General features: G+C 38.6%; 1 protein-coding gene across 1 annotated transcript in view; it reads left to right on the top strand.

Annotated features, from left to right (window-relative positions):
• LOC126183427 (protein FAM91A1) overlaps positions 1-17615 on the top strand; it is a 182895-nt gene that overhangs the window by 120970 nt on the left and 44310 nt on the right. The window contains exons 9-10 of the mRNA XM_049925401.1: positions 10889-11052; positions 13757-13905. Of these exons, the coding sequence (XP_049781358.1) occupies positions 10889-11052; positions 13757-13905 (313 nt within the window). The remainder of the gene's footprint in view (positions 1-10888; positions 11053-13756; positions 13906-17615) is intronic.

Genomic DNA, 17615 nt, shown 5'->3' on the forward strand with positions numbered 1-17615 from the left:
CTGTTAGAACTTGTAAATCATTTCCTTCTTTGTAAACAGAAAGATATAGCATGAAATGGAAAAAAAGTACGAGAAAGCTGATGAAACTGCTTTAAAGCTACAAGAACCCAAGGTTTTAATGTTCTCTGTTTTTTCCTCTGGTTTCAAAACTAGTAAGCACATGTTATTCAACCCTCAAATGCTTCTGATATCCTGTGTGCATTGTTCAGCCAGTAAGCACTGCATATTGTTGCAGCTAATGAAATTTCCTAATTTATTTCCACCCAAATTTGATGACACATGTTTTTTTTAAATAAATGACTAATGAACACGCTAATTTTTGAATTTTGACTTTTGCTGTAAGTATCCAATTTTTTTTCATATTTAGTCTCTCACTGTGTTTTCTTTTCATACACCTATGTTTTATTTTTGCTGAATATCGCATATTTGTGTGTTTCACCCTGTTATTGTGGTCTTCTGTCTGAAGACTAGTTTGATGCAGCTCTCCACATTTGTCTTTTCTGTGCAAGCCTCTTTATTACCAAATAACTGCTGCAACCTACATCCATTTGAACCTGCTTACTGTTTTCATCCCTTGGCCTCCCTCTACAGTTTTTACCCTGCACACTTCTCTTCAGTTACAATATTGACAATTCCTTGATGCCTCAGAATGTGTTCTAATAAACAAACTCCTCTTTTAGTAAAATTGTGGCAGTAATTTCTTTTCTCCCAAATTTGATCCACTACCTTCTCATCAGTTACATTATCTATCCAACTTATTATCTTCAGCATTCTTCTGTAGCACCATATTTCAAAAGCCTTTATGCTCTTCTTGTCTGAACTTCTTATTGTCAATATTTCAATTCCATACAAAACTACACTCCAGACAGATACCTCCAGAAAAGACTTCCTAACACATTAAGTTCATATTTGATGTTAACAAGTTCCTCTTTTTTGGAAATGATTTCGTTGCTGTAGCCTGTCTGCATTTTATGTCATCTCTACTTTGGACATCAGTTATTTTGCTGCTCAAATAACAAAACTCATTTACTGCTTTTAGTGTCTCATTTCCTGATTGTATACTGACAGAGTTGCCTGATTTTGTCCAACTTCATTCCATTACCTTTGTTTTCTTTTTTATGCTCATCTTATAACCTCTTCTCAAAATATTGTCCATTCTGTTCAACTGCTCTTCCAATTCCTTTGCTGTCTCTGATAGGACTACAATGTCATCAGCAAAACTTTGAGTTTTTATTTCTTCTCCCTGAACTTTAATTCCCAATCAAAATTTTTCTTCAGCTTCCTTCACTGCTTGCTCAGTGTATATATTGAATAACATCAAGTGTAGTCTGCAATCGTGTCTCACCCCCTCCTCAACCATTGCTTCCCTTTCTGCCCTTCAATTCTCATAACTGCGGTCTGCTTTCTGTACAAACTGTATATAACATTTTGCTTCATGTAATTTATCCCTGATACCTTTTGAATTTCAAAAAACATATTCCAGTCAACATTGTCAAAAGTTCTCTCTAAATCTATGAAAGCTATAAAAGTAGGTTTACCTTTCTTTAACCTAGCTTCTGAGATAAGTCGTGGTGTCAGTATTGCATCTCATGTTCCTGCATTTCATGTAACTCAAACTGATACTTCCTAAGGTTGCTTTCTACCAGTTTTTCCCTTCTTCTGTAAATAATTCATGTTGGTATTTTGGAACCATAGCTTATTAAACTGACATTTTAGTAATATTCACATCTGTCAGCACCTGTTTTCTTTGGAATTGGAATTATTACATTCTTGTTGAAGTGTTGGTGATATTTGGTCTATCTCATCTACCAGTATCTAGCACACCAGATGGAATAGTTTTGTCATGGCTGGCTCTCTCAAGTATCTCAAGAATTATGAGGGAATGTTGTCTTTTCCAGGAGCCCTGTTTTGGCTTATATCTTTCAGTACTTTGTTAAATTCTTCTTCTAGTGTCATATCTTCCCTCTCACTGAACTTACGAGTCATTTCCAGCCAGGTGTCTGGATACTTTTGATCACATAGTGTATGTTCCTCCTCCATGCTTGTACAATCTTGCATTTTGTTCTCTAGCCATTCCTGCTTAGCCATTCAACATACCCATCAAGGAAAGTGTATTGTGAGTCATCTGTGGAGAACAGTGTTTTTATTGATAACTGCATGAAGAAATTTACAGGTATAAGGGGGCATTTTTTGCTGCTGTGATTATTTCTTCTGCTTCTGTCTCTTTGTCAGCAGTTAACTTAAGAAATTATCTATGCCCTTTTTATCCAGCTGTATGTATCTGGTGTCTTTGTTGCTGCAAATTCCTGAATCTCTTGCCTTTCTTTTTGCAAGAGGATGCCTGTTTTTCTGAAATATTTTCTTTATTATCTTTTGAAAGTACTTTCCTTCACATTATACAGACCTCTACAAGCTCAGCCAAGAACTCTTTGTTGGTGCAGAAAACTGCTTCCAGGGACTCTGAATGATGCACACTTAAGGTTTGTTTCACTTACATGTTTGTGTGTGTGTAAAAAGAGAGGCATGAGAATCATATGGGCCAAAAGGTTGTTTTGGAAATATCTGGATTGAGACTCCATAAGAAAACTATGTCTCTTGCCTGCTGAGTGACCTAGTTCCAGAGTGATGTAACAGTATTGGCATGAGATATGCTTGCTGTGTAGCGTAGTCTCTGACGTTGCTGGCTGGCATGCTACAGATTGTCAGTTCAAACCCATCCACCAGCAGTTATTTGTTATTTAGTTATTGTCAGTTGTGGAAAGTTCTCGAAATATCTTATGTTTGTATATTCTGGAATATTTGATGTATATACACTGAAGGGCAAAAGAAACTGGTACACCTACCTAATATCATGTAGGACCCCCACAAGCACGCGGAAGTGCCGCAACATGACAAGGCATGGACTTGACTAATGTATGAAGTACTGCTGGAGGGAATTGACACCATGAATCCTGCAGGGCTGTCCATAAATTCGCAAGAGTAAAAATGGGTGGAGATCCCTTCTGAACAGCATGTTGTGAGGCATCCCAGATATGCTTAATAATGTTCATGTCTGGGGAGTTTGGTGGCTAGTGGAAGTGTTTAAACTCTGAAGTGTGTTCCTGGAGCCACTCTGTAGCTATTCTGGACATAGTGGGTGTCACATTGTCCTGCTGGAATTGACCAAGTCCGTTGGAATGCACAATGGACACGAATGGATGAGGTGATCAGACAGGATGGAATGCACAATGGACACGAATGGATGAGGTGATCAGACAGGATGCGTACATACGTGTCACCTGTCAGAGTCGTATCTAGGCGCATCAGGGGTCCCATATCACTCCAACTGTACACACCCCACACCATTGCAGAGCCTCCACCAGCTTGAACAGTCCCCTGTTGATGTGCAGGGTCCATGGATTCATGAGGTTGTCTCCATACCCGTACACATCCATCCGCTCAATACAATTTGAAACAAGACTCGTCTGACCAGGCAACATGATTCCAGTCATCAGCAATCCAATGTCAGTGTTGAAGGGCCCAGGCAAGGCGTAAAGTTGTGTGTTATGCAGTCATCAAGGGTACACGAGTGGGTCTTTGGCGCCAAAAGCCCATATTGATGATGTTTCATTGAATGATTCACAAGCTTACACTTGTTGTTGACCCAGCATTGAAATCTGCAACAATTTACAGAAGGGTTCACTTCTGTCACATTAAATGATTCTCTTCAGTTGTCATTGGTCCCGTTCTTGCAGGCTCTTTTTCTGGCCGCAGGGATGTCGGAGATTTGATGTTTTACTGGACTTCTGATATTCATGGTACACTTGTGAAGTGGTCATACAGGAAAATCTCCACTTCATGGCTACCTCAGAGATGCCGTGTCCCATCACTCTAGTGCCGACTATAACACAGTGTTCAAACACACTTAAATCTTGATAACCTGCCATTCTAGCAGCATTAACTGATCTAACAACTGTGCCAAATGCTTGTACAGGCATTGCTGATCACAGTGTCATATTCTGCCTGTTTAAATATCTGTTTATTTGAATACACGTGCCTATACCAGTTTCTTTGGCGCTTCAGTGCCCATATAGCAGCAATCTCTGTACAGGAGGCAGTTACGTTCTGTCTGTGTGGTGGTGTCTGTAACAAATTTGCTATCAGTGGTAAATGTTGTACTTCTCTGATAACCCTGATTTCGGATTTGGGCTTGATTGTGGATACTACATGATATTGTTAGGTGAAGATGCCAGGTACTTCAAAGCATCTGCAACACTATGGCTCCAGTTAGACAATGTAATAGCTGTTGCCTACATGGACAGGAACTTACAAGCAGTAAGTCATTCCTAAGATGTGTATATTGAGGAGACCAGTGGACTCCAAGCCAGCAGTAATTCAGCTGTACATCAGGCATCCATCAGTGTTCTTTGAAGACACTGGTCAGGACCCATTGAATTCAGTGAAAGAATTCAACCGAGTCACCATACATAACAGATGGGATTGCATGATGTGTTTGGCATTTCTATTTAGGCAGTACAGCCCACCAGTGGTTTGAAAACAACTAAGAAAAGCTCAAGAGCTGGAACAATTTCCAGGCTGAACCAAAGCAAACGTTTGGCTACAATCATCAGTAAGTCGACACTGCAGGAATACAATCTAAGGACAGGGCCCAACGTCACAGAGAAATGACAGTCTTACATGTAGAATATTTTCACCCTATGCCACATTGTGAATCCAAATATGACAGAAGCTGACTAAATCTCACACTTGATGAAAGGAGTTGCAGAAGACATTTATTGAGATCATCTGATAATGGATGTCACAATGACAGAGTAATTCATCAAGTGGTGCCAGGAAATCAAAAAAGTGTAATAGAAAAGAGTGAGACAAAAGCCGACTCCCAAATGAGGCCCCTATAGCAGTTGTAGAAGATCACCATGAGCTCGCCTATCTTATAAACCAGACTGTATGAGAAGATATACAGCAATGTAGGGCAGCCAGAAATGTTGGACTGAGTATCTATTGTGATAGAACCCTTGAGTGTCAACTCCACGTGTAGGGAGGTAATAGAGAATATTGAACAAGAGGTGGCATGAGTGTCCATCACCAGTCGAGCACATCATGAAGAATGGGCTCAGACTTATCGCCCCCCCCCCCCCCTCCCCCACAACCAACTTTTCCACCAAGTTAAATGTCCCACAGAAAAACACACATTTGAAGGATGGAAGACAACATGCCATTCTGTTTTCATTGGATGCCCAGACACACTGTGCACTACTGCAGAGAAAGGAGATGAGTGTTTGATGACTACTACGTCACAAGACATCAACCATCACAACTGTCAACTGCAGATGAATGTAGTTGACCTGTGGGACGAATCTCATTACTGTACCCTGGATGAGGTTACTCCTCAGCATGTTGTAGCTTTTCCCTGTCACCCTCGGCATGTTGTAGCTTTTCCCTGTCACTGCACAAAGGTACCAGCCGCTTGCCTAGCCACCAAATTTAAGAAAATGAAGTGAGATGACTGTCTGTGGAGTTGAGTCTACTCCATGGATGACAGTTGCCAAGATGACATGAAATTTCATCTACAGTCAACCAGTCTGGGCACTAGTCGATTTAGATTTCTATTTCTGTAATGTGGAACACTTATCATCATCAGCTAAAGAAGATTGTATTACATGATATGAAAGCGATTGTGCTGAAGGTCAGAAATGGGAAATACACTGCTGAAGATCATAAATGGGAAATACAAGGCAGCTATAAATGATTCATTTGTTTTCAGAGTTCTGTAGTTTCCGAAGTATTACATGTACAAATATGATTGATGCATGAATAGAACTGTAAACTCACCGAGTTTGCATTGTGCCCACCAGTTGGCATTATGAGTGCAGCGCCTGGAAAAAATGGTGACAAAGCAAGAAAAGAGTTTTTGTGTGTTGCAGTATGCGAGATATTTGTCTGTTACAACAGTGCAGCATGCATTTAGAAGGAATCACGTAAAAGAACTGCCAAGTAAGCAGAACATGGTGTATTGGTCTCGGCAATTTAGGGACATTGGTTGTCTCTGTAAACAGTGAAGTACCCTCGATCATGTGTGCCAGATGCAACCATGGAGAGGGTGAGAGAAAGTTTTCAGTTGAAAAAAAGAATCAACAGTCCGCATAAGCCACAAACTTCGAATACCACAGCAAACTGTTTGGAAGATTTTGTGATGGCGGTTACATTGCAAACTGTACTGTCTGCAGCTTGTGCAGCAATTAAAATTGGAAGATTGCCAGTGCCTTCCATTTTGCACCACAATGCAGTAAGCATTTGAGAATGAACATTTTGCCTCCAAACAGATGATCAGTGAAGAAGCACCATTTATTTGTCTGGAAAGGTTAATCACCACAATGTGGGAGTGTTGGGCAGATTTGCCGAAGGCTAAGTTCCTGTTCAGTGTCACAGACGAAGCTGTATGGGCTGTTTTTCTTCTGTGAGAAGATTGTGATGAGTACATTTTACCTTGATGTGAATAACTATCAGTGGTTGTTGCCACAACTGACTGCTGATTCCAAGAATTTCATCTTTCAACAAGATTGGGCAACCCCTCATAGTAGCATCGATGTTCGTCGCTACGTAAACGGCAAACTTTACATTCACTGCATTGGGTATAGTGGTGAATATGGTTGGTTGGTTGTTTGATTTGGGGGAGGGGACCAAATGATGAATATGATGTGGCTCTCTTTCCTTGAAATGCCCCCCAGATCACCTGACCTAACGCCTTGTGACTTCCTTTGAGGGTACATTAAGGTCCACATTTACGTACTCCCGTATGCAAGAACACTGGGACAACTGCGAGAATGCATCAATGCTGCCATGATAACCATTGACAGGGTGTTGTTACATGAGGTATGGAACAAACTTGATTACTGTTTAGGTATTTGTCATGTGACCAGAGGGGCCTCATAGAATCTTTTTAGAGTGCAAAATACATACTTTGCGAGTTTATAGTTCTGTTCATGCATCAGCCATATTTGTACATGTAATACTTTTGCAATTGAATCATTTACAGTAGCTCTGTACGTCCAGCCAATGGGATATGTATTACAGCAATAACTATCAGTGACAGAACACAGCATTTTGAATTTGTCATTTAATAGAATGTGGTCTTAGTGGATGGGACTTCTTGCAGGCATTGCATGCAGTCATTGATTATGGAGTATCAGAGCTCCAGATTGATGAACCTATTCCAGCAAGCACACATAACAAAGATTACTCTGTGCAGTTGTTTGCTGTTGAAGATACTGTTACCACATCATCATCAAGACAAGTTTCAGTCTTCAGTTGAGATCCACAGTTCAAGTGTGAAGCTTTTGTTGATTGCACTAAGCTAATCAGGCTCACAAAAGAAATCTACATGCCAGTGATGATCGTTAGCATTGTAGGTGGTCAATGGGAAGTTTGGGTTACTGTCGTGAGCATCCACAATTCACCGCTGAAGGTATGTGCATAGGGAACCGAACCAGTCCAGCAGGTCCACATTGGGGTCATTGAGGAAGAATAGTGTGGTGCTCTGCTACCTCTACAGGCACCACAGAAGAGGAAGCTACTATTGAACTACCATTAGGATATACCCTAGCTGAGGAACGTCATCAGTGACTAACAGCTATCCAGCATCAGTTTTGGATGCTTTCAAATCTAAAATGGAGAAAAGTATTTCTAAACTGCGGACACGCAGTCAGAATACTGGCAAAATCAAGATTGATGAGGCTGACAGGGAAAAGATTGTCTTCGTAATTCTCAATGACCTCTGTAAATTGAAAGTAACGCCATTTGGACTATGTAATGCTCCAGCCACCTTTGAATTTGTGACAGCTTGCTTCAACACCTCAAATGGACGATGTGTATTTTCTATCTGGATGATACAGTTGTTTTTTTTTCAGTGTCATTTGAAGTACACCTAAGACAAGTGACAACTGTGTTGAAATGTGTTGAGAATGCTTGTCTCTGCCTGAATCCCAAAAAGTGCCTTTTCATTTCCAAGAAATAAAAATCTTGGGACAAGTGAATGGCAGTGGAGTACAGACAGATTCAGAGAAAATAAGAACAGTTACAGAGTTTCCAACTCTGTGGTATTCTTGTGATGTGAGAAGTTTCCTGAGAATGGATTCGTAATACTGCTGGTTCTTAAAGGACTCCATTCCAATGCATGTCCCTTGCAAGAACTACTGCAAGGGGATGCCACATTTTCCCAGAACGAGGTACAAGAAAGGTGTTTCCTTGTCCTTGTGAGGTGCTTACATGTTCTCCAGTTTTAGCATTGTATGACAAAGTCAAGACAGAACTTCATACTGATGCTAGTGGTTTTGGGATTTGGACTGTTCTAGTACAAATTCAAGAAGAGGCTCAAAGGGCGATAGTATATACTTCCAGAGTACTCTGTGTCCAAAAAGAATTAATCTACAACTGTGAAAGGGTGCCTTGCAGTTGTTTGACCCATCAGCAAGCTCTATCCATGTTTATTTTGCAAACCATTCACTTTTGTCATGGATTACCATTCTCAATGCTGCCTCACGAGCCTGGAGGATCCATCAGGTTGACTGGCAAGATGGTGGAACACTGCAGTGTGGACGAAGTCTCAGTCATCTCTGCATTAAATTATGTTGCTGCTGAACGGAAGGGAAGGTACAACATTGCTGAAAACCATAGAAGTTTTGAAGAATGAGGAACCAACCAAAGGACAAATCTAATTAATAGATGGAACATTGTATAAGAGGAACTGTGATCCAGTGGTGCAGAAATCGTTGTTAGTTATCCCAGCTCATATACAGCCAGCTATCCTGAAGTATTTCCATGGTGTTTTCAACATCTGGTCACCTGGTATTCTTGAAAACTAGACAGAACAAACTCAGCTATCATTGGTCAAGTATCTAGCAATCTGTTAGATTCTATATGAACCACTGTAATGAATGTCAATGGAAGCAAATGCCACAATTATGTCTGGGGCATGTCATGCACTGTGCTGTCATCAAAGCTGTGCTGACTGCCAAAACTCCAGAAATTGCAAAGTTCCTTGTAGAGGACATCATTTTGCATCACGGAGTACATCGTGTGATGCTCTCTGATCGTGGAAACATTCTTCAAGTCTAGTGTCAGAGGTAACTTCACCTTGCACTTTTCCCTCATAACCACAATCCTTTGGATGCCTTGTGAAGTGCATGTTGAATTTCACATGATGAATGTTTTGGCAGTCTGTGCTGTTTAACCATGGGGAATGTACTCTTGTTCTAAATGTATTATTATGTTTGGACTTAAATTTTTTTGTGGAATTACACTATAAAGAGAGAGAAGTTGTGTAGTTTACAAGTTCTGTAATCCTTTGTTGTTAACAAGTGTGACTTGGGTCATTTCTCAGTCACTGGGAACTGTTATTTGCTCAAATGATCTGCAGTAAATGATGATCAAGAGTGGAAATAATTCAATAACAGTTTTGTTTCATAGAACCTGACAGGTCCTAGGTTGTGTCCTTGTGCCTTGATATTTTTTGTGAATTCTGCTGATTTTTCAACACCATTAGTTATTCTACAGTGACATAATTACTCCACAATTCCCACTTAAGTAATTGGTAGAGGGTGCTAGACACAAATTCCAAACTTTGAATCTACTGTGAAATATAAAACTTTCCCATCATATAGATTGTTCCATGAAATTTTTGAACCATTGTGGTTTAAATATGTTCACTTTATTGGCAACATTTAATAATGTATTATACAAGGACACAGAACAGCTTGAGAAAACATCAAAAGACAAAGCCAAGGAATAATTATATAAAACAAAGAAAAAACATGTGTCAGCGATCATTTTGTGGAGCATAAGCAATTTACCTCTTAATCACACATGTCATTATGGTGTACAATCACTTTATCACCCCCCTCCCCCCAAATGCTAACGATATCTTCTATTGAAGTGGACATGACCTCCACATCGCATGACAACAGGGTTTGCCAAGGCAGCTGGTGAGTCAGCATGGTTGATGTCCAATATCTGTTGTGGCTTGTCTGTGATAGGTGCCAGGTAATTCTGTCATGTCTGTGATAGGTCTATCAGATGTTTTGTTTCTACCAGCATAGGAAGTGCAGAAAACAGGTTTAAGGCAATCAATGGAGATAGTAGTTGGCATACTCATAACATCAACTTTAAACATTTTCTCATCCTGCTGAGGACTGGATATGTTCCATCATACAGTGACTGCAGGGGCTTGCACGCAGTATCATGTCGAACAAAGACTTGGTCAAACTTCCAGAGGTCTGTGAGGATAAAAGGGTGAATGTGGAACAGAAAGAATGGTGTATAAACTGAAGCGTCTTGCTACACTGTGTTGTATGCAAATGTCACAATGGGCTGTATTGTATCCCAGTCTCTCTGTTTAATATCAACATACATCGAGAGCATATCTGCCAATGCCTTATGTGAGTCCATTCATCTATGGAAGGTAGGCCGCTACATTCTGAATTATTTTAACTTTTTTATGAACATTACCAGAAAATATCCAGGTACATGACTTGTCTAAGACAAATTGGTACAGACATCTTTCGTCAATCCGTATTTTCTTTAACACCATCATTTGTCTGCCAGCATTAAACTTATTAACCATCTGATGACAGTACTTCAGATGCCAGGCCATGTGTTCCAGAGTTAGACAATTTTGTCCATCAGCTACAAAACTTCTAGATATGAAGACCATCATTTGCTATTAGACACTCAAAGACAGAAATCTGCTGTCTTAAAAAAACCACACACACACACACACACACACACACACACACACACACACATATACGTGTGTGGTGTCTGTTCATGTATTCTCTGTTCTTCTTTATATTTGCAGATCATTAAAGGAAAACACTGTGTGTTTGTGTTGCAGGCTGCTTGTTTCGATGGCACCACTGAGTAAAGAAATAAGACCAATTAGCAGCTGTATGCCACCTCACCTAGGACCTGCTATTCCGGAAGTAAATAGTGTGTGGTTTAAACTGTTCATATATTATATTACTGGATATGGTCCTCCATCTCTACTTCTAGTAAAAGGTAAGAATTTAATGTGACATTTTGTTAAAGAAGGTATTCTGCCTGGTAATTAATGCATTGCAACTTTTTTTCATTACAAAAATTATCACATGATTTATTTCAGCAAGAACTTTATACAGTGGTAAACCAGGAAGTAACTTCAGCTTGGATGTCAAATTAACACACAAATTGCAGTAGCAGTAGTGCTTATTTTATGAGAATGTTCATACCTTCAGATATCTTTCTACAGGTGTTAGACACAAATGTCGTATGGGGGTTAGCTTTTGTGTACCTTTGCTATAGAAAATTTCTCTTATGAGGAGAATACTTTTCATACTTTTGTCACTGTTAATGCATTCCACTTCTTTATATGAGATTGACTGAATGTTATTTGCAAAAGAGAGAGAATGTTTTCAAGTATTTTAAGTGGGAACAGAGAGTACAGTATTATTAAGGATTGAGAGAGAGGTATTTTTGGGTTTTGTTGTAAAATATGAAAAAGATATAAAAGATGAATACAATTTTTGAACATTATATACAATACCACACTAAAATGTTTGTTCTGCATGGTCATTACAAATAATTACAGTACTTGTTTTCATATTTGTAGAGTGTCGAGTGCTATATTACGCAGGTGGTGACTACCATTGTCAACTCCATAAATTGTTAAATAGATCACACTAACCCAGTGTGTTATAAATTTAACGGCCAGCCGGTGTGGCCGAGCAGTTCTAGCACTTCAGTCTGGAACCGCGTGACCGCCACGGTCGCATGTTCAAATCCTGCCTTGGGCATGGATGTGTGTGATGTCCTTAGGTTATTTAGGTTTAAGTAGTTCTAAGTTCTAGGGAACTGATGACCTCAGATGTTAAGTCCCATAGTGCTCAGCCATTTGAACCATTTGAACAAATTTAACCTTGAACTTTGCCTTTTGCAGGCAAAGCAGTTAACTGAGCAAGCCAAGCACAATTCACATCTCATCTGAGTTCTGATCTGTCAGTATATCTTTCTTATTTTCCAAACTCTAAAGGAAGCTTGTTACAGTGCACAATCCCTGCAGAGTGAAAAATTCATTTTGAAAGTTCTGTTACTGAATCACAGCACTCTTGTGATGCAGCTCTTTTCACAATATACTCCAACCACATTTTATTTTGGATTGGAATATTTGTCATTTGCATTTAATTGTTAACTGTGCATGTGTGTTAGCCTGTATCTGAAAAGTTAAGTAGAATAAAAATACTTTACATTTAGTTTGGAAAAAAATTATTAAAAATATCTGTACCACTAAATTCTGCTGAAAATACCGCAGAAAAATATGCATTATATTATCTGAAAAATAATGACAAGAATAAGATTGTAGAAAGTGGAAAACATGAAAAGGTACGCACAGGCTCTGCTACAGTTGTAAAAATGACGCAATGGTATTTCAAACAAATTTGAAAATTCTCACTCAGAATCACTGTGGAAAGTTTTAAACTAGCAGATTTGCAGCCCTTATTTCAACTGTGAGCTGAACTATATGTGAGAGGTATTGAAAATAGTTACTCATTATCTAAATATAATATCCACAACAACTTATTTAGAAAATCATTACTTTTTATATGACTCTCCAAGTTTATGGGGTGTAGTAAATTAAAAAGGAAGTTTATTTAAAGCCTTTACTATAAAATTTGGGAACTGAGGAAAAATTATTTGAATATGGTGACAGTGAAATCATTATATACTGTGTGTTGTGGTTGTCAGTTATATACATTTACTGCCATCTGTGAGCAGTTTTGACATTACATACGCTTATGAGATCCTGAAATTGCACTAACAGTTTCGCACACAGTTCATAGTGATGCTGTAGGTTAGCTTGTAGCACCAGTTCACTGTTTGATCACCACCATGTACACAACTGTGCAGTAGCTGGCATGCCAGAAAAGTGCTTGTAATTAATCCACTTCATTTGTCCATACACAATAAGCAAATTACCAGCATTCCTCCTGTGTTCATCAGTGCTGGAAAAATATGCAAGAAGTTGGCACCCAACACAGTTGTAGACACAGCACATATGTTGCACTTACTAAAACTTAGTTTTCATACGTTGTGTTCAACAACATTTCATCATCCCATTGCTTGTCAAATTACATTACTTGTCCAGTAGCCCTCCTAACAACTACTACTCCACTGCTTGACAACTGATACACTTGATAGTTGGGGTCTTACCCACAAAGATCGGTATTATACAGCAAAAACCATTCTTTAACTTTCCAAAATAAAAAAAAAATGGCAACTGTAGGTGATTATATGATTAATGCTAAATGATAATGTAGCAATGACAATAATCAGTTTTTGAAAATATAACCGGATAGACAAAAATCTCCTCACCATGCAGCAGCAGAAGAAAACTCATAAAAGTTAATGACATGTACAAGCTTTTGGAGCCATGGGCTCCTCCACCCATAGGAGGATTGAAGGGGAAGGAAGACAGATGAATAAAAAGGACTGGTGAGGTTTACGAAATGGGGAGGGTCAGAGGAGACTTATTGAAGAGGATGAGAAGGAAAGACTCTGTCTCACTGAAGGAAATTGTGCTTTTGAAAGTTAAGTGATGTTTTGGTATGTTTGTGAAAGCATTCCATTGACTGCATTATAACAACATTTTGATGCAAAATGACAAGTATTGCTTGAAGTGACTATAATCACTTTCATGCTGTTCATCTATTCTCTCTGGATTTTACAGGTTCTCGAATTAAGAGGCTACCAGCTGTATTCTGTAAATATGAAAAGCTCTTGGTGACTACATGGGGACATGATCCTGGAGTTCTGCCTGTCAGTAATATTATTTTTACCCTCAATGAAGCACTTTGCCATTCAGCTGTTTTGGTCCAGGTATGTTTAACAACACAGTCTGATTTATAATATATCTGATTTCTAAGATAAATTGAATTGAAGCTATATCTGGTTTTTAATTCCTCATATATTTATGAATACTCAGAGTTTACAGACAAAATTCCCTGGCATTTAACATTCAAATAAAATTAATCTACACACTCTTGAATAATTTATCCTGAGTCTCCTGCACTAATTTCAGTACCTATACAGATTCACAGTCTGTGTTTCTTATTTTCTAATAGAGGCTAGCATATACTATGGCAATGAGCATTCACTTGCTCCTTGGGTGAGGAAATTAAGTCTGACAAGTGCATCTACATACTCGACATGTGATATGAGACAGAGCGTGTATAGTGTACCACCAGTGCCATTTTCCACCCTCACTCTTCCTTTTCTATTTGCAGATACCATATTGAAAGAATATTTGTCAGTACACCTTCATATATGTTAGGCATACAAAGCTATTTGGGAAAGTAAGATAATTATACTGTTATGTAGTTATCTTACATAATGATAGCAGTTATTAGTGTCACATTGAAAATACTGTTTGCAGCTTATCTGCAAATAACAGTTTTTTAAACATTACAAAATCATTATTTCATTTCGCTTTTTAGCATGTTATTTACAGTTTCTGGTGCTGTTATCTTGTTGAATACAGCAGTAAATATGTTAAGCAACCTATTTTGTCCACTGTTGCTGTTTTTGCTATTACACGTAATCTGAGCATTAGTTACATTATCTAGCAACTGTACTGTGAAAGGGCTGTGTCCAAACAATTGTAGGCTGCTTAAGGAACAGTAGAGCACTTTGTGATGGCAACTGCACTGTACATCCATGGGGAGTGGTGGATTCATTTCCAACAGGAGTGAATCCATATCTGCCTGTTTGCCAAGTGGAAGTTCGATTTAGTACTTTGATAATGTGCCTGGTCACAACAAAAACCTGTAGGACATTCTGCAGGACATATAAGCAGAATCTAAGGAATTCTCAACACGTGGGAATAAGTAAATTCGGTTCCCCTTCTCAATCTGTGGAAGAACTAAACCATCACCAGTACCTACTGAAGTGTGGCTTTACAAATTGGAGATAGCTATTCTTTGGGGTTTCCTGCAAAGACATCATTTCATAGTCTTACTTTTTGACACTGGAAAGTCATGTGAAATCATTATGACACTACTTCAAGGTAAACTATTCTTGGATAGCTGCATTAATGGAACATCCGTGGCCATCTCCATATGGTTCATGTATTCTAATGCTTTTAATGATTCTAAGTTGGAGAATTTATTTCTGATAGATTTGGAGAGGAAGAAGATAATGTCAAGGAAGTATAGCCCTCTTCATCATTGACAGTTTAATGTCCATCTTAAGAAATCCAGTGCAGTGGACAATTTTGCAACTTTGTGTTGCTCTTCAAAGCCTCCAAAGCAATTTGGAAGTTGAAGGAGTGAGCCAAACATACCAATTATTGACTTTTACATAGAGAAGTGTGTATTTCTTGATTTTTGATACTAAAACCACTGACTTTTTCAAATTCTATAAAACGTTTGCTGATACAGAAATGTCCCATCTCTACTCAGTGAGCTTAGAATTTGTTCTTAGTATTTTTATTTTAGTGGATGAGTGTTTCTGTAGCAAATAGTCACTCTAATGGTCCATTATTTTGTTTTAATTGTGAACATTAAGTACAATAATACTAGATACTTACAATTTATTTTAAAATATTTTAATGTAACAAAATAAAAACAGAATACTTTTAAAATTTTTGTCCAAATCAACTTAAATATGCACATACTTGAAAATTGTTTGTAATATCATGAAGAAATCTTGTATTTTTATAGAAATACAGCCAACTCAAAAAAAAAAAAAATTTAGTACAAAATGCTATTTCCTACAATTAAGCAAGAACATATTGGCATATTCTAATATCGCTTTACATTATGATACACATCTAAAGGTTAACATTACAGTCTATGTAAGTAACCATGTTCCTTTTAAATACCGAGCGAGGTGGCGCAGTGGTTAGACACTGGACTTGCATTCGGGAGGACGACGGTTCAATCCCGCGTCCGGCCATCCTGATTTAGGTTTTCCGTGATTTCCCTAAATCACTCCAGGCAAATGCCGGGATGGTTCCTTTCAAAGGGCACGGCCGACTTTCTTCCCCGTCCTTCCTAATTCGATGAGACCGATGACCTCGCTGTCTGGTCTCCTTCCCCAAAACAACCAACCTTTTAAATACCTGCAGATTGTCATCATTGGTAGACTAAACTTTGCAATCTACACAGATATAGCAAACTGTAACAACACATTTCTTGCAGACTGGTTTGTTGCATGATGTACATTTATGAGTATATGAACTTTTCCCTTCATTGGAAGATGTTTGCACCTGACAGCAGTGACCATTTCCAACTACATCTGATTATTCAATGTGAATAGCTAGAGCTCTAATCTGGGGTTTCTGTAAAAACTATGGCAAGTTCCTCTGCGAGCTTGAGAAGGAAATCTCATCTTACTTTGATGTTTGTTACTTCTCTGTAGATTATCCAAGCATTGATGCCTGCTAAGTCTAGAATATTGGAAAAAATATGAAAAGGCCATCTTCTTTTACCAGCTTTCACTGAGTACTTGCAAGCTATCTGGTCAACGTCATCTAATCCATTTGTAGTTTCAATGTAACATTTCACTGTGTCGGACTTCAACTTGGTGTCAGGTCCAATTTGCAAATCGACACTGAGAATTATTATGTTCTTTTCTGGCTTTCCTTGGTACACTGTAAGGATCATTTCATGACTTTTGAAAGCTTCAGTCTTGTATAGGTCCTCACTCACTTTCATTTTGCACTCTCGCACATCCTTTCTAATTTTTCTTTGGAAAGTGGGGTGAAGAAGTTGTCACACGAAACAGTCCTTCCTTTATTTAGGTTTGGGCGTAAAGGTTTTTTCCCTGCAAAGTCACTAAAATCTTCACCACCAGGATGAGTTTTTTCATTGCCAAGATATCGGAATACATTAGCATATATTTGAATTATTTATGAACAGCCATTCCGTATATCTGCCCATACTTGTCAGGTTTTGAAGCCATGAAGTGAGTGAACCGACATTTACACATGGACAGAAACAACTGCTCATGAACACCAATATGTGGGGCAGGAATATACATGCTTTGACAGTTTTCTATGTAACTGACACGAGAATAGCCTTGTCATTTTTTGTTTGCTCTTGCGCATGTTGACCTCAAATCAAACATGAGGAACCTCATTTCTCTGAAACAATTGTGTGATATCACGGGCTTGTAAAATTATATTCCCCATTTCTCTGACCAAAGAAGATCCACTACTATTCCTTTGATTCAGTAGCTCTCCAAACAAACAGAGCAGCAACAAATGCATGAAGCTCCTCAATTGGTAATGACAATTCTTCCCATTCCGACACTACAGAACTCTGTTTCAGTGTGTCTTTGAAAGTGATTGAGAAGAAGTTTAGCAGCTCTGACAGCACTGCTACAAACCATTGCAACAGCACCCTCTCTGCTAACTTTTCTTGTACCATGCTTATGTGATTGCCCTTCGAATGAGGTGGCATCTAGGAAAAGTGAAATGAGTGTTTTTTGAGGAATGAACACTGTTGCAATAAAAATGGTGAAACAAAAATATATGATTTCAGAAATGTTTTATGTATTACCTTTTCCAGTACGATTCACTCATGGGG

This window comes from Schistocerca cancellata, chromosome 4 (genome assembly GCF_023864275.1).
Source record: "Schistocerca cancellata isolate TAMUIC-IGC-003103 chromosome 4, iqSchCanc2.1, whole genome shotgun sequence".
NCBI lineage: Eukaryota > Metazoa > Arthropoda > Insecta > Orthoptera > Acrididae > Schistocerca > Schistocerca cancellata.